Source organism: Plectropomus leopardus, chromosome 6 (genome assembly GCF_008729295.1).
Source record: "Plectropomus leopardus isolate mb chromosome 6, YSFRI_Pleo_2.0, whole genome shotgun sequence".
Taxonomy (NCBI): Eukaryota; Metazoa; Chordata; class Actinopteri; order Perciformes; family Serranidae; genus Plectropomus; species Plectropomus leopardus.
In genome coordinates this window covers 10,154,163-10,175,159 of record NC_056468.1, presented here as the reverse complement: position 1 = coordinate 10,175,159, position 20,997 = coordinate 10,154,163, and the positions used below count along the sequence as shown (strand labels likewise).

At 43.1% G+C, this 20,997-nt stretch overlaps 1 protein-coding gene across 5 annotated transcripts in view; it reads left to right on the top strand.

The window, feature by feature from the left end:
• Positions 1 to 20,997, top strand: part of ncor2 (nuclear receptor corepressor 2) — a 105,064-nt gene that overhangs the window by 72,063 nt on the left and 12,004 nt on the right. For 2 of the 5 annotated variants that reach the window (XM_042488086.1, XM_042488083.1), the window contains exons 20-39: positions 533 to 956; positions 2,856 to 2,976; positions 3,475 to 3,748; positions 4,684 to 4,731; positions 6,066 to 6,230; positions 6,397 to 6,533; positions 6,724 to 6,823; positions 6,943 to 7,053; positions 7,854 to 7,957; positions 10,755 to 10,905; positions 11,615 to 11,764; positions 11,930 to 12,022; positions 12,708 to 12,925; positions 13,912 to 14,257; positions 14,372 to 14,575; positions 15,476 to 15,727; positions 19,468 to 19,620; positions 19,716 to 19,994; positions 20,113 to 20,299; positions 20,427 to 20,806. In XM_042488086.1, coding sequence (XP_042344020.1) covers positions 533 to 956; positions 2,856 to 2,976; positions 3,475 to 3,748; positions 4,684 to 4,731; positions 6,066 to 6,230; positions 6,397 to 6,533; positions 6,724 to 6,823; positions 6,943 to 7,053; positions 7,854 to 7,957; positions 10,755 to 10,905; positions 11,615 to 11,764; positions 11,930 to 12,022; positions 12,708 to 12,925; positions 13,912 to 14,257; positions 14,372 to 14,575; positions 15,476 to 15,727; positions 19,468 to 19,620; positions 19,716 to 19,994; positions 20,113 to 20,299; positions 20,427 to 20,806 — 3,897 coding nt within the window. The remainder of the gene's footprint in view (positions 1 to 532; positions 957 to 2,855; positions 2,977 to 3,474; positions 3,749 to 4,683; positions 4,732 to 6,065; positions 6,231 to 6,396; positions 6,534 to 6,723; positions 6,824 to 6,942; positions 7,054 to 7,853; positions 7,958 to 10,754; positions 10,906 to 11,614; positions 11,765 to 11,929; positions 12,023 to 12,707; positions 12,926 to 13,911; positions 14,258 to 14,371; positions 14,576 to 15,475; positions 15,728 to 19,467; positions 19,621 to 19,715; positions 19,995 to 20,112; positions 20,300 to 20,426; positions 20,807 to 20,997) is intronic. The other 3 variants (XM_042488088.1, XM_042488084.1, XM_042488087.1) reach the window with 3 other exon arrangements.

Sequence of the window (20,997 nt, the reverse complement as noted above, 5' to 3'; positions counted from 1 at the left end):
ACAGCCTCAAAAATACACATGTAGTTGAATTAATAGCTCTCTGACAGTCAGTCGTAACTGCACATTATTATCTTTTGTAGTGGCAGAGTTCATAGCTGAACTGCTGTATTTGATTGCATTAGATTGTACAAGTATACGTGTTAAAACGGCCAGTGAGTGTAAACAATGTCATGTAACAGTGAAACTCTGAGTAGCTCCTTGTTAGCTTAAAGAATCATGCTCTGCAATGACCAACATAAAAGCATCCTGAAGATCCTGCTGTAGTTTAATATACTGTGTAGACTGCTTTACCACAATAGAGTGCTGAACCCTGGGGGGATTTCGTCCATCATCCCAATTGGTTTTGTGTACCTCCTCATTGTACAGTGAAACATGATTAGGTAGAAGACTGGCACTGTGAAGAATCTGGTTTAGCAGGGAGAGATGGGGGAAAGATGAAAGAAAAAAGGACAAGGAGATATAACATGATTTACAGTAAAAACCCAGTCTTGTCCTCTGATTTGCGTTTCCCTTTGTCCTCTGTGCCTGCCAGGTGGAGCCAACAACAGCTCTGACACAGAGAGTCTGCCATCGCCACACTCATCAGAGGACAGCAAGGCTAAGGAGGAGAGCTCGGGCAGGTCAAAGGCCAGCTCGACCGCCGGGGACAAGGATGCGGCCGGGTCAGACATGGGCCAGGCTGGGGATGAGAAACCTGCAGTCAAGGAAGATGCAGATTCAGCCATAAAGCAGGAGATAAAGACTGAGACAGGGGAGCCCAATAAAGAGCAGCCAACACCACTCAGCGATGCCACAGATAAAAAACCTCCAACAGCAGAGACGGAGGAGGTCAAAAGCTCCACAAAGAGCTCCAAGAAGGACCACGGGCCCAAAACGGGGTCCCATGGGGACAGTGACTCCAGTGCCACTTGCAGCGCTGATGAAGTGGAAGAGACAGACAACACAGACAAGAACAGGCAAGAGCTTAGTTTTTTTTCTCAAATCTTTTTTTTAAACCTGAATTTCCCATCTTAACTACACTATCTCTTTTCTGTTTTGTTTCATCAATGACATCATCAGGCCTGCTTGAGACCATTAGTGTCAAAGGGCTTCTGGTTTTTGAACAGTGGTTTGCCAGGTGTCCTACTTTTCTGGTCTACCACAGCAGACATCAGAAAATAAAGCAGCAAGGGTTTTGAAGTGTTATTAGTTGCCTAGCTACACTGTACAGCAGGGAAGCCATATTTGGCAAGCCACTTGTGTGTACACCACTGGTTGCGCTATCAACCAGAGATTTTATTTGTACTTTGTATGAATGAGAATATATATTTACCATATATATATGTGTATGTGTGTGTCTGTGAATGAGGCCACAAGAAATGGGTGTCAAAGTGCGTGGGAGGAGTGATTAGTCTTGTTTGCACGGTATTTGTTCAATTTTTTCCATGACAGCAGACTGCATGTACTGGCAGAGCCGGGGGAAAAGCTGCCCTCTCTGCCAAAGCAAACAAAGGGAGTGAGTGAGTGAGTGAGTGTGTGTGTGAGTGGGTGCGTGCATGTGTGTACACACTTTTGTGTTGTCGTGCATCAAAGTGTGTGTCTGTCTGTGATTCAGAGTATATTGTGTGCTTACGACAGATGTGCGAGACATGGATATGGATTTTTACTTGCAATTCGTTTCCACAGTCTCAGGCTCTTTCAACACACGTCCTACGTATATCCCACAAATAAATACATACACACACAAACACAGTCCTACTGTTCGCCATAATTTTAATTCTTAAAGGGTAACTTTGGTGTTTTTCAATCTGAACCCTTTTTCCCCATAATCTTGTATTTAAGTGACTAACTGTTCCAGTATTGAGCGAGAGTGCTGCAGTTGGCTGTCATGAAACAGGCTTCAATGTGACCACTTCAGGCATTTGTGCATCATCGATTTACATCCATGAAAGTGCTAATGTTTGCCACTGACAGGCTCAGATTGTTCTGAGAACTTCATGGAAAGGCTCCTTCAAGAATAGACCTGTTGTTGAAAAGTAAGATCCCTTCTGTCTAACTCAGAAACAGCCCAGAAAACTCTATCACCAGACCAACCAGACTGCATTTAAATTAACAGTAATTTTAGTGTACAGAGCCATCATATTTTCACATCTTATTTAGTGAAGTATGGGTTATTTTAACCATTCAGATTTGGTAACTTTTGCAACAGTGGAGAGATGAACCAAGATGACTTTTTTTTAAGTCTTATTTGGTTTATGTCCGCTTTATGAAATGAAATCTTTTTTTTTTAATGTTGATTAATTTAGAGTTTATTTAAATAGAGTTTGGTGGGTTTAGCCATAGTGATTTTGGGGCTATTTCTGTCAAACAAGAGGGTCTTACTCTTTAACAATAGAGTCTATCTCTGAAGGTTCCTTCCCATAAGCGTGTTACACATTAAAAATAACAATTTCATCCTTTCAGTGGCAAAAACAAACAGTTTTAGTGGTTGTTAATTGATGGTGCATAATTTCCCAAAGTGGTTACATTTGCAGCAGGCATCACACCTGCCAACTGCAGTAGTGTCTTTCAATACTGGACCAATTTAAAAAAATGTTGTTCCCATTTGTCACTTTGATGCAAAAATGTCAGAAAATAGGGTCCAGGTTGAAAAATACTGAAGTTACCCTTTAAATACCTCATATAGTGTGGGAGGATTAGTGATTGTGCCAGTGTCTCCTGTAGGAATGGGTAGGCAGGCATGTGGGATGGTAACACAATCAGAACCTTTGCCCTCTTTTGATGTTTTTTTTTATTCGTGTTTGCGCTCAAGCAGGCAAAGCTAGTAAGAGAATAAGAGAAGCCACTAACTTATTTCTGTCTGTTTGTATGTGTAGAATGACGTCTCCACGGCCAAGTCTACTGAACTACACTCACGACGGGGTCATATCCTCCCCGCTGCAGAAGCCCATGGACCTGAAACAGCTCAAACAGAGGGCTGCTGCTATACCACCTATTGTGAGTCACTGGTTTAACTTTGTGTGTGTATTTTTCATTTTCCCCCCTCACACATCACACAGCAGTTAGGTGAAGAGCATCTCAGCTTTTCCAGCTTTGGCAAGTGTCTTTGACCCAGGTAGTGTTTTGTAACAGAAAACTGATTTGCTCAAGTCGCACACATCTGTTGCAGTGGTATCAACACTATCTGTGTCTCTCTGCTTACAGAGATAATAGTATAACAGGTGGAATTGTTAAGTCATATTCGTATAAAATAAGCCAGCCAGATGGACGATGATGGTAGAGATTGCTTTGTGAAGAAGAAATTAGATCCCATGCATTCGGGGAACTTTAGCTTGCCAAGAAATAAGAGATGCTTATTTGCTATCATGTTTATCAGATACTGTATGTGGCTAACCATATGTCAAATGCCAGGTAGGTGCGGGCTTGTGTTATGCGTGCGGTAGGATTGTAACCTTTTTTTTTCCCCCTTGTCTTTTCCCCTCATCCTGTATGAAGATGCCAGAAGCCTCCATGCAGGCTGGTCAGAGGAGTGTTGGTGGCAAGGCAGTGCTGCCCCCCCATGCCCTGGCACTGTACCAGCAGCAGATCACCATGGCTCATGGGGAGTCGTCTCAGGAGGTCAAAATGCAGCAGCAGCAGCAGCAGCCACTTTCAGGGCAACCAGGCAAACAGCAGCCTTACACCTCACAGGCAGACCGAGACAGGGAGGCTCTTCACAGCAGCAGTCCACGAATTCGCCCGCGCAGCCCCTCCACTAGCGACAAAGATGGTACGCACACTTGCATCACAACAAAAAGAAAGCTATCTTTTGGTGCTTATTCACTCAAGTATCTGATAAATGCCTTAAGTCATCAGTCACATGAATACATCTAGTCAGATAGCAAATGGAGTTAATTTAGATGTTTGGTAAGGCTGCTAAAGTTAAAAATGTAGGAACCTCTCTCACAATTTCCAGCATTTTTCTTTATCCCATGCCATTTTCTTTCTGTATCATTCCTAGTATTACTCTTCAGCAGGCTGTATGTATTTGCATTATGTACAACATGGTGCTTTGCTAAAGTTGTCAATTTTAAAATGAAGGATACATGGAAAACAAGATTAGCACTGTATGTGAGGGATCATGAAAGAAAATAGAGGTTAATGAAAGTGCTGTACATTATGCGGTTTTAGTAGCATTTGATCTAGTTTTACTTAGTTGGTCCTTGCTGCGTGCTCTAACCTTGAGTCTGTGTTCTCTAGTGTTTAGGGCATTCAAGTGTTTCTGGGACACTCGTGGAGAAGGGAACTGATAAATGATCTGGTATTGCTATTGACCCAGAAGGGAATATAGTCTAGTTCAGTGCACTTACTGTGAGCTCGTGGAATGTGAATCTGTGAGAGCAGTGTAAGACTTTTAGCATCCGTCCAGACAAAGACAGGTCTTTCATAACCAACTGGGCACAGCAGCTGTGAACTCCAAAGTACAGAAACCACTTTTTCGTGCATTTTTTTGTAAAGAAAAAGGCTTAAAAATCTCTTTGTACACACAGCCTGAGACAGAGGCAGGTGTAGACATTATTTACATGTTGCTACCATTTACTAACATTTGGCTGGTGGCGAATACAAAAGTCCCACCTTGTGGTATTAGAAGTAAAGTGTAAATGTATTAAGTGCATGCTTTTGTGTGAGGATGCGATGACCTGTGGTGTGTTTGTGTCCCTTCAGAGCTGGAAGGCAACGAGAGGTGGTTACTGACTCTCCTGCAGGGATTAAGTAGGTTCACCCCTTGCCACACCATTCCCTTTTTAATTACACCTTAATTACACTGCAGGGTGATCACCTTCCTCTGCTGGATTTTACTGTGTGTACTGTACAATAAATATTAGCAGTGGCTTGTTCAGTATGTTGGCATATTAATTCTGTGGAAATATCAGCCTGGCTGGGAAGTGGCGTGAGGGTTTCTATGTGCTCATAGATAACAATGGTGTTTGTGTTGATGTTGGTGACAACAGTGGGCTGCGGCTGAAGGACAGACACTTGGATTAGTGGAGGTCTAGATGAGTGCTTTGCTTTAGTCCTGACTAGTGATGCCATGAGGAGCAATACTTTGGTACCAAGCAGATGCCAAAGTTCTGGAAACGTGACAGTACGCGTTTTTCTCCAGTACCATAGGTTCAGAGGATGCAATTCTTTCAGACCGGACACGGCAGCATATACTCCTGCAAGTGTTCTAGTCTGCTGTTAGAAAGGAAGAATGCCTACCAGCTTGCCGGTCCTGTCCTGTCTTTATATTCTTAACAGCTGTATCGTGGAAGATGGAGTGCAGCTTTTTTGAGGCCAGCAAATTTTTAAATTCTTTATAATAGTAGTGCTGCCTATTGACACTTTACTACAAATGCCAGCATTGAGACGAGTTGCTGAGCATTTATGCTGGGCTGTGTGCTGCATGTTTGGCGAACGCCAGCCTTCACATCTTAAATGTACAAGCGCTCACGAGCAACAACAATGGAGGAGAAATATGTTAATATGCTGTTAATATAATTAGCCCACAAAATTTCATGGACCCACATAGACCAGCTCTGTGTGTTCAAGGCTGATCATCATAATATAGTTTAAATTAAACTAATTTAAATTAAAGATTAAATTAAAGAACATCTCGCAGTGGAATCACTCCAGCTGAGATACAGTGATCCATGACTTAAAGCGACTGGGGGCTCAAGTGGGTTGGGAAGTGGCTCTCTTGCTCAGACCACACCCATCTCTGAACACACGCCTGTAAAGTTTCTTGACTGCACCTTGCACGGTTTTAAAGTTATCATGTTGATAAAATCTGTCTAAAAATAGACATGGACCACATTTTAAAATGATGACACGCACAGACTCACGAGGTGAAAACAATACCAGCCTCCATGATGTTGTTGTGGCTGGTAATTGAATTAAAATGTTCTTTTTTCATAAAAGCCTGTATGTTTAATAACATGGGATTTTTTTTTCTCTTTGTATCAAATTGGGTATTGAGGATCATGGAATTTCACTGCAGTTGGTATCGACAACTAAATTTCTGGTATGGTGACGTGCCTTGTCCTGACTCTGTGTTGTTGTTACAGAAAAGTCGCGGGCTTTTTCTCCGCACGGCGAAGCTAAGAAGCAGGCACTGGGCCCTGATGACCTCAGGACCTCCAACATGGGTCGACCAGCTCTCTCCCCCTACCCCATGTCTCCTCGAGACATGGCCAAGATCAGTCACGACCAGCACGTGCTCCACTTTAACTGTGAGTCCTCCCCTTTGTCCTGTCCTGTCTTTATATTTTTAACAAGCCTCAGCTGTAGTGTGTATTTTATATTCTATCAGGGGAACTTAGAACAAAACCTACACTCCTCCTTCTGCCAAACCTCAAATAGTCAAATTTCAGTCTCATTATCTCCCCTGCCTTCCAGCGTTCCAGCAAACAGGCCACCCATCACTCTCGAGTCTGCCACAGGACAGTGGAAGGCTAGCAGCAGTGAGGCCCCTCACCATGCCAGAGCCTCCACCTCTCATTTCCTCCAGCAAGCCAGGAGGCTCCATCACACAGGTATTGTATGCTAGTCATAGTTGGCCCACAGAAACCATGGAATTGAAATTTATTATTATTTTTTTAATATAATCTCAGTAGTAAGCTTTAGATATTTGCTAGATAAAATAGCAAATCTTGAAGATCTTATTTCTGCACTGCAGCAATGACAGTGTGTTTCACTATTATCGCCAAATACTTGTTTCCTCAGGGAACCCCGGTGCAGTTGCACAGCCCAGCTCATGGGTTGGACCACGGGAAGATGACCCCCACACAGATGGGGTTGCCTTGGATTGACCAGAGGAAAGTTGGTAAGTAAAACTGTGCACTAAGCTGATAATGAGGTCTGATGCATCATCACAGACATTTATTCCACACTACATCTCTCTGTTTGTCCCTTGCTTTTCTCAAACTCTTATGTACTCCGCAGCAGGTCCTTTCCCCGTGGTAAAGCAGGAGCAGTTGTCCCCTCGCAGCTCGTCCTCTCAAGCTGACAACCTCTCGACCCAGGGGTCACCTCATGATAGTGCTTCTGGACGTGGTGGGTCGCTCAATTTTCCTTGTTTTTTTATTTGGTTACCATATATGGTTAAACTGGTATTGGTGCTTCGCTTTAGTGCTTTTCCTCGTCCTGTGTAGAGGGTAAAAAATATAAAATCGTCTTTGAAAATATTCACTCATTTTCGTTGCTTCACAGATTTATTTGAAACCGATTACATTTTTGCCATCAATCAAGATGCATTACACCCTGGAATAACAAAGTCAAATCATGAGTTTTCCCACATGTTTTGCTCAGCACTGTCATGCTGAAAAGATTAACCTCTCGAGCATGACAGTGACCTGAGGCACACAGGGAGGACCACACCGGAGTGACTTTAGGACAAGTCTCTGAATGTACTCAAGTGGCCCAGGCTAAACTTAAATCTCAAATCCAAAATCGGTGGGGAGTCTGGATCACTGAAGCTCATCTAATCTGACAGAGCTTGAGAGGATGTGAAGAATGGGAGAAACTGCCCAAATCTGTGTGTGCAAAGCTAGTAGATGCAAACACAAAAAGATTCAAAGCTATAATTACTGACATTGGGCCTCAGCACAGTTCTCCTATTTTAAAAATGAATTTGGAAAACTTAATAAAGCCACGCTTTCACTCTTGCAACAGTAGATACAGATATTAGAATCATAAATAACACTTTTAAGAAGGCAAACGTTGGCCAGTTTTGCAAATTGTGAGGCAATACTTGACCACTTGACATCTCCAATGACTGTTTACATTGTGCTGCACTTTCAACTTCCCTTTATACTGCTTTTCTTTCTTACTATCTTCACATTATATCTTCACAGGTTCTATTCCAGCTGTTCAGGGGGGCAGTATCACAAAGGGCATCCCAGGGACCAGAATGCATCCAGATTCCTCAATCTCCTACAGAGGAGGCTCCATTACTCAGGTGAGCTCAGACCAGCCAAGTACTGAAAGTGTAAATCCTCGGTCCTTCTGAAGTCACTAGTGAGGAATGTTGCACTCAAGTTTCTCTCTCCGTGGCAATCACAGTCGAGATTTGATGTCGATAGTTACATTTTTCCACATAACTAAGCCTTCACAGTGCACACTTGATTTAAAGTAGACCCACATTATAAGTAAAGAAGTCAGTCAATTTTTTATAGGTTTAAGAGCCAAGTAATTTAACATTCAGAAAATATAAAGATTGTTTTAGACATACTCAAAGAAAATCACTTTTAGCGACAAAGAGGGGGAGACCTCACTGTTTTACTTTAAAATGTTCTTTTGCTGCCAGTGGTGGGGGTTAATTGTTGTGTATTTGTTTGTGTATGTTATTTGTTACCCATGTTAAACAATAGGAAAAGCTGATAACAAAAAACATACATACAACACTTTATTGGATACTTGACCAGCCGAACATTTCATATCTATAGAGTATATGCAGCCCCTATTTTTTTAAAATATCCTACCACTGTTTTTACTCTCACTGTAATAGGATCTCCCATATATGCAGTTTGTTATCGTAGTGTTGGGTGTGGCTGATGTGAGTGCGTTATGAATATTCTGCTGACAGCGTTCAAATGTGTGTAGAGCATTACGACAGATAGCTGGCAAAACCGTTCTCTTCCCCTTTATTTGAAGAGCCTCTGAACAACCTCCGAAAGTGATTTGAATAAGTCCATTTATAAATGAACCACCATAAATGAGCAGTCCCGCGGGTGTAAAGGAGACTTGCTAATTTATTCTGTATAAGATATGTGGCCAAGTTTTTGCTTTTAGATCGTTGTGCAGTGACACATTCAGGTTAATGTTATTTGCTTTGTACAGATGCTGATGGATGTAAATACTGAACTGAAACTGACGGCATGTTAAACTGTGTGAAGGTTCATGATAGTAACAGCCTATGTGGCTATTGCACAGACAACCCACACTCTGCATTTTTCATTACCCACACACCTTTTCTGACTGTTAACACTAGTTTTGCCCAAATCGATGTTGTCGTTTGCCCGTACAGTTTAAAACTGCAGGCGTCAAACAAGCACCCTTTGTGTTACTGGGCTTCGATTTGTGTACTAGAAAGAGAGAGCAGCAGATCTGTTTAGACGTCATGAGGAAAGCAAGTGCTGCTGCTGCTGCTGCTGCTGCTGCTGGATTTCCCTGCTGCTGTGACATAACCACAGCTCTGTCACCCTAGCAACAGGTACACACTGTACCATGTCTGTTCCCTCTTTTATTTATCTATTTACCCCAGACTCCGGCTAAACCCAGTCATTGATATGCTCACTGTAATATCACATCCAACTGGCACACAAGAGAAAACGGGTGTTGAGGAGGCTGTTATCCTGTGTGATGGATTAGTAAGGAGGAGGTGAAAGTGATAAAGAATAATCAGCGCCGTTGTAGAGGGACGGCTCATTTGTTTGTTTAGCTTGCAGCTAGATTAGCACCCAGATATGGCTATGTTGCACCTTCTTCGGGAGTAAAAGAGGACTGCTTTAGTCAGTGCCATCTGATCCTGTAATCATAACCCCCATTACACAGAGCCCTACTATTCTGGCCTCCAACCGTCAACGGTGTCTTCTTGGAAAAGCTAACCAATAGACAAGAAATGTGATCTGAGGCACTACTGTGTCTCCTACTCAAACGCCCACCGCCACTCTCAGGCAGTGTAGAAATATGACTCATACTCTGGGTACGAGTGATGTGACTCAAGGTTTCAACAAAGCCTGTTGTCATCTGTTGTTGCACCTCCGCTTCTCCGTGGAGTACTATTGTATTTCAGAGCTGTGTTTGTGTATTTATTTATTTATTTATTTATTTATTTGGATCACGTTTATCTGACACCATTGTACCAAACACTTTTTCTGCAGCACAAACAATTCAAGAAACGGAGTACACATTTTATACGTAACGTAAAATATATTACGGTCGGTCCAATTTTATCCAATTCAACAACCCTGAAAGGAAAAACAAAGACTATACTGTCACTTACACTATCTGCGCCATAATAAAATCAATCAGAATTGTTTGACCTGCACTGTGCCTCATTAAAAATAGGGCTACAATATGAGGAAAATATGTAATATGCAATAACATTGATGAATATCTTGTTACAATGTTACTTGTTACAAATACACAGATATGAAAGTGTAGTTCTGCCTTTCGGCTGGTCTTAGTACTGCTAAAATATAACAAATTGCTTGTTTAATTTTTTTTAAAAAAAGGAAATGATCTCCAACTGTGTTATTATAAAACAAATTGGACACTGATGTGAACCCAAAAGGCCCCCAATAAAAAGAATGATATATTATGCAGTCCTAAATTAAAGCCCTAAAAAAAAGTTGTTTTCTTAATTGATTTTATGCGGGGCCGTTGAAAAGATATGGGTTATTCTCATATCAAGTAAGAGCTGTATAACTCTGTTTTCATAGCACTGGCTGTGGGCTTTGGAATGCATCTTATCTGCTGTAAAGTTTCTTGATAGTGGTAGTGCTGATAGATATCCTCTTGGCAGTGCTACATAGCCTGGTGCAGCCTGAGAGGACAAGTTTAAGTATATTTGCTGAGAATGAGGCTTGATTTAATATAACTTTGGCATGTAAAGGCGATTCTGAAAAGTGACTACTGATAGCCTTCTTTTCTAGGTCCTCGCTACAATTTGTCACATAACGTTTGCCTTAACAACAGCTGCTTCTGCACACTGAGATGATAAAGTGCAGGTGCTTCTCCTCTCTTCGCCACAGGGGACACCAGCTGATGTGCTGTACAAGGGAACCATAACCCGTTTGATCACAGAGGACAGCGCCAGCCGGGCTGAGAGGGAACGGGATGAAGCACTGTCTAAAGGCCAAATTCTCTATGAGGGCATCAGTGGGCACATTCTCACATACGACCGTGAGTACATCAGCTCGGCTGCAGTGTATTTGATGCCATGGCCAATGATTCATTTCATTTTGAGTAAGATCTGGCACAAGCCCAACAAATTTGAATGGTTTCCACTGAATTTAAACCGCAGCAGCACCTTGAGTCATTCATGCAAATTATTAGATCTCACTGAGTACTATCACTGAACTAAGACACTATTTAACTGTTTTTAGATCTTTTTATTCCTATTTTGTTGCAAGGGCAACAACTTTGGTCCCTGTTAACTTTCTGTCAGCTACCAAGGAAACTATAAAAGGTCATGACGTCAGTGGCAGCGCTGGAATTTTGCATTGGAGCTGGACTTTGGTGCCACTTCTATTGCAGTTCGGGGCGAGCAGGGCAAATCACACTATACCCCATCATATTTCTGTTGTTTCAACCTTGACTGAAAAATCACATTAAAAAAAAATAGAAAACACACATTAAATGATGTTTACTGACACTTTTTATCTAAATTTGTAGTTTTTTTTCCCCTTGTTATTGATCTCCAAACAAATTACATCTCTGCCCAGCAGCTGCATATAATTTAAAGTCTTAAAGTCAAAGCCTTTCCGTCTTTTATATGTTTCTCGTCAGCTACAACATTAACAAACATTCCAACCCTTAATACAAAGGAGCCCATTCAGAAAGTTTATGTCAAGTTTGAGGCGGTCTACAGTATCCTCTCTGTCATTTGTAGGCCCTGCTTCTCAGAACCCTAAAGATGAGGGTCGAGGTCCAGGGCAGTCCGGGGAAATCCTTGGCCTTAAGCGTCCTTATGACATAATGGAGGGAGGCATCTCTAGAGGACTGCCTATGAGGGATTCACTGTCGGCTGCCAACTGTGAAGGTAAGAGACGACCCCACCTAGTTTCCCTCGCACTTCCAAAAAAGACCTGCTGGATAAAATCTCATTTCACTCTGGTTTAATCACATTGAGCTCTCCCTTTCGATGATATCATTTACAATAATCTTACATTTCACTCCTCCCCCCCCCCCACCACCACCATCTCAGGTCTGATTGGTCGAGCCATGCCTCATGACAGGGACAGTCCGCACCACACACCTTACAAGGAGGCTCATCACAGCCGCGGCTCCATTTCTCAAGGTAGGATGATGCCCCATATAAAACACGAGCACATGATTTTATGTTCACTTTCAAAATGTATAAATTTTAAAATCCTTCTGCTGGGAGACTTTTTTCTCGATGGTTATGAGCATAGCAGATCAAAATGACACAATAAGAATGAGAAAGGCAGATTAAATCCTCTGAACTGAATGTGCATGTAACCGCTTGCAAGATATTGCTGCTTAACATCGTCCGTCGTCTCTGTTTGCATTCTGTGTGTTTCCTGAAGGTACTCGCTCATTGTGCTCTCACTGCATTAGACTGTACTCTCAGTGCTCACTCAGCAGAGCTGCAGTGAAAGATAGCTTTTTCTTTTTGCCTTTCAAAGAACAGATTGTGCCAGTTTACTAGAACTCACCCGCTGGCAGGAGTACATTCATGTTGGTTTTCTTATTTATCTATCAATAGCAGTAAAGTCAGATAACCATCTTGTCTCATCTTGCTCAGAGATAGTGGTGGATGAAGCTGTTCTCAGAACTACTTCTAGTTCAGCTGAGCTTATATAACATACCAGAACCTTTCTTTACGTCTCTCCTTTCTGTTTGTACAGCGCTCAGTTCCTTTCTGGCTAAATTACAAAACTTTTTTAATTTATTTTTTTTTTTAATATGCTGCAATCTTGATTAAGAAAAATAGAATTTACATGATTTTGCTATGATTTCAGGTATACCTCGTCATCTGGACCCTCAGGACGGCTACCTGAGGAGGGAGGCTAAGCAGATGAAGAGAGAGGGCTCCCCGCCCCGTGGGCCAGGTTCACTTTCAGACCCAATGAAGGGCAGAGAGGCCATGGTGCCTACGGTGAAGGAGGCTGGGCGCTCCATCCACCTCATTCCCAGGGAGGAGCTCAGACAGCCTGGCAAGGAGGGCATCATAGCACAGGTACACACACGCTAACAACACGTGCAGAGGCTTCCCAATCCATAGGCCACATCCACACTAACGTGTTTTTCATTTTAAATGTCCAGTAAGAAGGTTTTAGGGGGATGTATCGGCAGAAATGGAATATAATATTCATAACTATGGTTTCATCAGTTTAGAAATACCTGAAACGAAGAATCATTGTTTTCGTTACCTTAGAATGAGACTAAATATATGTGACTAAATCCGTAATAGTAGGACCTTTAAAACAGTGTTTTAAAATAAAAACAATTTCCTTTAACACAAGCGTTTTAGCACTGCTCGGAAATAATCTCAGTCCACACTAACTTGTGTGAAAAAGCATATCGTATGACCATTCATGGAAACTGTGCATGGTTGTGCTGGTGTAAACTCCAAGCAGTTTGTTTACTCTTCAGTTGATTGCTTAGTTACAGAAAATACTACGCAGATGTCGAAAAGTAAAGCCAGATTTCTTTGCTTTGACCGACAGCAAGGTTTTACTGTTACTGAGAGTAACGCCAGTATAAGGTGGTCAAGGTGTCTGAGAAAAGCGTTGGAGTCGTTGCAATGCAAGTACGGCATCAGCGTGGTACAGGGAGCATCATCAATCACCAGAGGAAGCCATGGCAATGAAAAAGAGAACTAACGCATAAAGGATGAAATCATAGAAGGTATGAAGGCCTGGCTATAATGTTTCGGCTTTACAAGTCGTTACTTCAGAACCTATCGTGGAGTGAACAGGGATGTCTTCATCATGGTTTTAAAAGTCTAAGTTTTAGCCTGTCCAGACTTAAATGCAACAGGAGTGTCTGGACTAAAATGGGATCGGTAGAATTATAAAACAGTCTTTGTTTTAGGGCTTCCAAAACACCAGGTTAGTGTGGATGCTTTATGGTAACGTAGCAATAGTTGTGTTTTAAAACAAAAATGTGTTATGTAATGTTCTCTACACTCAACTGATTATTCCCTGTTGTGCTTTTCTTCAGGGAACACCCATGAAGCAGGAGGCAGCTGGTTCAGGGAAGCGTCATGATGTCCGCTCCATCATAGCCAGCTCACCACGTTCCTACCACAATCCGCCCTCCCACCTGGAGATGCGCGGTGACAGGGGCCGTTACGAAGAGGCTCCAAAAGGCCGGCCCAGCGCCGTGGTCAGCACAGCTAGCCCCATGGCCCGCTCGTCTCCTCTTACACTGGGGTCAGAGCAGGGAAGCAAGGCCCATCATAGTCCAGTGGGCTATGAGGACAAAGGCGCCTTAAGAAACCCTTACCCTGGGCCTTCACATCGTGGCTCCCCTCTGTCCAGAGAGGCGAGCCAAAGGCAGCATGATGGTGGGTGTATCTCACACAGTCAAGACAGCAGAAATATTTTAGAGCAGTATAGTCCGTCCTTCATGCTACAAAGACTGCACATGAAATTCTTTTGTTCTCTCGTTCTGTCTCCAGGTTCCAGTAAGAATCCGCCTCAGGAGCGTAAAGCCACACCAACCCCCAGGGAAATGAGTGCCACCAAATCACCTCTGCCGGGTGTTCCAGATCAACAAACATATGAACGTCTGCTGCAGGGTCTTGGGGCTACAGACGTGTACCGTCTGAACCCCTTAGCCTTCGATCCTGCGGCGCTGCCCCGCGGCATCCCTATTGACCCAGGTACAGCCACAATCAAGTTGCATTGAAAAAAAATTAGCATGACATGTTCCCTCTTTGGTGTTTTTTAACTGTTCTGACCTCATCAGACCTCTGCTAATTCAAAGTTGGGTTGAGCTTTGTTTGGGGTTATGTGCGGTCACCAAAATCCATGTTCTAATAATACTCATAAAGGGCCACTGTTACTTATCCCTGCATTAGAAAATTCAGCCTGGCTTTTTATTGGGACTGTTGTTTCGGTGCAGTGAGAATTAGGGCTGCACAATTCTTGATAAAATGTCAATTATTTTTCTCCCACACAAATTGAGATCACAGTTCTCTCATACGATTTTTTATTGTTTTCAACAAAAACATTTATTTCACTTACATCACGTGTGTCATCATGGTTGCTTTGCCATCAGTCGCACTGACCCGTGTCTTTCTGCATTGGTGAAACACACACACAGCAAAGCAACAGGAAAACACAGTTAAGTGTCTCCCGCTGAGCAAAAATAAAATGACTGCACATAAAATAGGTAATTAACATAAATAAAAATGTTTTGTTAATGTCAGGGGGGGATCCTGTTGGTAAACACTTGATAACAACTGGGATTGTTCTGAAGCAAATAAGTCAACACGTGAAAGCAGCATGACATGAATGCATAGGGAATGTATGAATCTAAATCATGCTTTTTTTAATTAATCGTGCAGCCCTAGTGAGAGAGCCATTGTACAATCAGACAAGTTATGCAAGACAGCAGAGGAATAGAAATAACAATAAAGCACATTCTGTACTCAGCCACACAGACCAGAGAAGACGTCTAATCAAGATAAACAAATGAAACATCTGTGTATCCTCTAATAATTGTGATTCATAATATGACAGACAGTTCTTGACAGACGTTTCTTACTCTTCATACACAGCGGCCTACTACTTGCCTCGCCACCTAGCGCCCAACCCGGCGTACCCTCATCCCTACCCCTACCTCATCCGCGGCTTTCCTGACACAGCAGCCCTGGATAACCGCCAGACGTTGCTCAATGACTACATCACGTCCCAGCAGATGCACCAGTGGCCTGCAGCTGCTGCCATGGCCGCCCAGCGCTCGGACCTGCTGAGGGGCCTTACTCCACGAGACCAGCCTCTTCCTATGCCCTACTCTGCAGCCCCGCGTGGTAAATACACTCCTTTCAACTTAAATTTGTCTAAGCTGTGTTTACATCATCTTCTAAAGATGTTTGGCAAATTGAAAATCTATTTTCAATGGAGCAACCTTAAACTCAAGTGTGCTATATCTACAGATGGAGCTGAGAGCTCTTACCATTACCAAAGAACAGCAAGGTTCATGTTTCATTCAATAGTGGAATCACCTGTGAGCTGAAACATGAAGTGCTGTTAGTGGCCTACTTAACCTTGTTTCTCACACTGCAGCTCACATGGATAATGCCTTCACAAGGATTTTCATATTGCATTATCATTTTCTCTTAAAAGTATCTTCTGGGAGGGTTGCCTGCTCACATGGTAAAGCAGGCTTTCCATATATACACAGACAGTGTTCTTGCCACACTGGCCGCAGGTTCAACTCTAACCTGTGGCCCTTGACTGCATGTCATCCCGTGTCTCTCCCCCTTTCACGCTTAAGCTGTTCTATGTAATAAAGGGAAAAAGACAGAAAAATACTCTTAAAAAAATCATCTGGGGCACCCAGTAGTTCACCTTGTAGAGTGGGCGTCCCAAGTAAAAAGGTTCTAATCTCGCTGCAGTAGCTGCAGGTCCGATTTCAAGGCACGGCCCTTTTCGGCATGTCATCCCCTCTCTCTCACCCTTTCACGCTATAGATGTCCTATCAAAAAAGGCATAAAAATACCCTAAAATAATCTTAAAATGTGCTTTATTCCTTGGCAAGGGGCTCCTCCTCTAAGTATATGAGGACTTCATATCTTTCTTGGCTGTTGAGATCCTCAGCGTCCAACTCTCTGTGCTCTTCTTCACTGCTGCTCTCTGAATTCAGGAGCGAGTTAAGTGAAGAGACAGGAGTTGTAGGTTCAGCAGCTGTTGTAATGATGGAAGTGGCAGTGGTTTGGGCATTGAGGACTTTGTCAGTTGTTATAGACATAAGTGTTTTGAACCTCGGGTCCAGGGCAGTCGAGAGGATCACTGTGTTTGGTGCTGTGTCTGAGACAGAATTCTCCCTCTTCCATTGCCGTTGCAGCTGCTCTGTAACGATGAGTAGCAAAGCCCGCACCGAGGCTGACTCTAGGGCAGCACTCTGGATGAACTTCAATAGCTTCTTCACAAGTGGAGGCACTGCAGAAATTGATATGTATTTCACCCCACTTACAAAGACAGCGGTACACTCAAAAGCGTTAAGGGTCATGGAAAACTCTTCAACAGGCTCCAGTCGTCTGGTTTCAGTTCCAGATATCTGCTTGACAGAGGAGTTAGTGTTAGCTTGACAGTGTTGCTGTTACAGCCCACCTTTGCTCAAGCAATGGGTTATCACGAAGAACGTGTGGTTCCACCTTGTGCTAATGTCCTGAACGAAGTTATGCTCAGGTGTGGCACCATGGTTGCTGTTTCTCCTCTAGCTTGTTGCAGGTTAACTTGTTCTTTGAAAAAAAATCTGTAAGAAATCTTGCAGCCCCAATAGCTTTTTCATTATGAGGTACTTAAATGCAGAATTGGATCATAAGTTACAGGTGTTCATGTTCATGCTTCTCAAGTATTTTTGCTGCAGCCACAATATTGGGATGTTTGGCATGCACAATGGTGATAATTTTGACAGGTGAAATTTCGAACCTGGCTCCTGTCTCCTAATCACCCTACAATTTTGAATGTCATGTGTCTGTCCTGCAGTGACAAAGTTCCAGTCATCTTTGATTAAATAGCCTGCAATGCCAAGGTGGGCTCCAGTGGCTAAACTGTGGCTATTGTTTTGTTGTTGACTTTTATAGCAATCTGCATGTCCTGGATTGTCTCTTGATATTTCCTCTCCATCAGCTCAGTAAAATGGGTCCTGTTAATAATTGCTCTAAAATCATCATCTTCAATTATTGATAGTGGCCTCGTGTTTCTGACAATATCTGTCAAAACAGCTGCTTGTTGCGGGGTGCATGAAGTAGCCACTCAAGGCGAGTTGTGTTTTTCTGAAATAAAGAGAACAGTGAGTTTGCATAGGCGCACAATTTACATAAAACTCAATGCATGCCCTGTTGTTTTAGTTAATAGTTGCTTATGTAAAGGCCAGTAAACCAAAGGCCAAGTATAGACAAGACACACATTTTTTTATATTTATATAACAGATATGCTCCAACAATGCAGTTTGTCCTGACTCGCTCCCCACGTACAGGACAAAGTCTCACTCTAACCTTAGTTTTGAAAATTAACAATTTAAAATATCTTAAACATTAAATTGCCATAATTGCAAGAAGATTAGCTCTACCTGGTAGTTTCATTTGCTTGCTACACTCATATTAGCTATACCGCCTCTGCTCTACCACTGACGCTAGCCAGCTGGTTAAATACTCTTGTCATGCAATATTAAGCTAAGTTTGACATATTACTCAATTTAAGGTAAATAGGAAGCTAACATTGGCTATTATACAAAAGGTGAAGGTTGGGTTAGGTCATTTATTTTTCATGCATCAAAAGGTGCCCAGCCCCGCATGTGCTCACAAGACAATACAAACATCACAAAAAAACAAAAGCAATAATGTAATAAGAGCGACTGAACAAATAAAATACCCCTCCATGCACAATCACAGTCCTGCTCCTTAGACATTAAACAAGAACTACCTGCTGTGACATGAACAATTCTTCCAAGTTAAAACGCAACACATGCCATGACTGTAAACTTGTTTAATTCATTAGGATTATTAGGAAAATACCTTCTGTTGAGTCCCCTTCATCCATGGCTCACATATATTTTTGTTACAGGTGACATGTGCCATGAAGTTTATTTTACACAGTTTGCGGATAACACGCTGTTTACTCAAATTTAATGTAAATTACTTCCATTCTATAAATAATTTTGGTTTAACAGTTGTTTCTGCCTTGAACTGATAATGAAATTTGCCACCAACATTTTTTATAATCTAATTTCCTTAACTGTCGCAGCCCTAAAATTGAACACATTTTTATGTTGCCATTGTGATCATAATCTTTTGGTATTTTTGGTTACTTGGATTATTGATGATTGGATTATTGTGATTATTTTAATCTTAATATAGATGTTGCATGCTCAGCTACGGTGGTATTTGTTTGGCACAGGCACATGTTGGCCATCAGTAAGGTTGGTTAAAGTAAACTTAATTAGAAGCTGCAGGAGAAGAACACTATCAGTTATCTGATATGATTTTTTCTCATTCATACTGGCAAAGCATCAAATCAATCTAACTTGCAGTTATTACCCATTTGTCTTTAGATAAATGAAAGTAATTTAAAAGAATTAGATTGCATTTAAGTTTCTAAAAAAGTTGTTATGCAGAGTCAATGAGGGAACAAGGAGTGAGTTTGGTTTTTAGTGTGATGTAATAAAGTTGGTTAACGAACCAGGAGTGTAAGTTTTATAGGAACACATCTTGGATCATTCATTAGTGACTTTGTCTTGTGATCCAGAATCTAATCAGATCCAATGGTTTTTCTCATTTTAGTGCTCCGTAATCATTTACTTCTTTCGTGAACCAGATGGAAAGACTTGTTTTTAAGTCAGTCCATCAAGACACAAGCCATGTTTTTTGTTTTCCTCACGGTGTAAAATAACGCTTCATAACGGGATGAATGATAACTGGTGATGTGGACCAGTGTGATGGCGAACGCAGTGTTGGGTGTTGTTTATCTGTTGCCCCTTAGCCCAAAATACATCTGCACCAGCTATCAGGGTTTTCTTTACCCTTCTCTTCTTTCTGTCCCCTAGGGATCATCGATCTTTCTCAGGTGCCACACTTACCTGTCCTGGTCCCTCCCTCTGCAGGGGCAGCCGCCTCCCCAATGGATCGCATCACCTACATCCCCGGGGGAAGCGGCACCTTCCCTGGCAGGCCTTACACCACCTCCCCCATCTCGCCAGGTACAGTTCAGTTCTCACAAACACACTCACCTACAGTTTAAATATGCTGCACTCTTATTGTTTTTCATAATCTCTCTTTTCTCTCTTCTGCACAGTTGGATCGTCGCACATAAACAAGATGCAAGGCGCATCTTCAGAGCGCGAGCGTGAAAGAGACCGTGAACGTGACAGAGAAAGGGAGAGGGACCGGGAGAGAGACAGAGAGCGGGAGAGAGAGAGGGAGCGTGAACGCGACCGAGAGAGGGATCGGGAACGAGAACGGGAGAGAGACCGGGAAAGGGAACGGGACAGAGACAGAGACAGAGACCGGGAGCGTGACAGAGAAAAGGGCGCGTCTCTTGGAAATGTGGAGCACGCCCCAATCTGGCGACCAGGTGTGGAGCAAATCGTGTCTTTCATTTTGATGTACAAGTCAAAACTGCCAGCAGAAATGTAGACTGAGGAAAACAAAATGCATTTGTGAAATGAAATGAATCCGTTTGTCGCCCTCAGGTACAGAGCACAGCTTGGCAAGCAGCAGCAGCAGCAGTGTGAGACCTTCCTCCCAACCGTACAGCCACCAGCACTCCCCCGTGTCCCCTCGTACCCAGGAGAACGTGCAGCAGAGGCCAAGTGTTCTGCACAACACCGGGGGCAAGAGTCTTTCCGTCAGCGAACACTCCAGCTCATCTGTGTTTCGGTAAACTGCATTTTAGTTCTGTTTTTACAAGGACATTTTCCTGAGCCAATTTCTCGTAAGCGTTCACAGCAAAGAGAACATTCTGATTGTCTTGTTTACTAAGCATGTTTTTTGTTTTGCCTGCCAGGTCTATGTCGTCAGGGCAGGCCCGCTACCAAGGTTACCCTGGCCACCTCCAAAGGACAGGTGTGCCTCCTGAGGCCTACCCACCTGCCATGGACTCAAGTGTAGCCAAAGAGCAGAGTCGCGAAGGAAGCAAAAACAGGGGCGGTCTACCCAAGCACGTGCAGGACCACGGGCCCTCCAGTAAATCTGACCCCAAGCTGTCGTGCCCCAGCCCAGGAGGAATGTACCCGGGTTCCTACCCCTCGGCTTCAAGCCGGCCCCAGCACCTGCTGCCTCCCCAGTCGGATAACCCTCCTGGCCGCGGAGAAAGTGGTACACCTAGTAGGGAAAAGACTCAAAACAAAGCGATGTCCATTCAGGAACAAGAGCTCCGAGCACTCGGTAAGACCACCATGACTGCGGCCAACTTCATAAACGCGATTATTATGCGTCAAATTTCTTGTGAAACGGGGATGGCAGAGACGGGCTCGCTTGTTGCCAGCAGCGCCACTGATGGTAAGACGCTCTGGATCCCAGGGTCCCCCTCATCACCCAGACCCTCCCCCGTCAGTCTGTGGCCTATTGCACGCTGT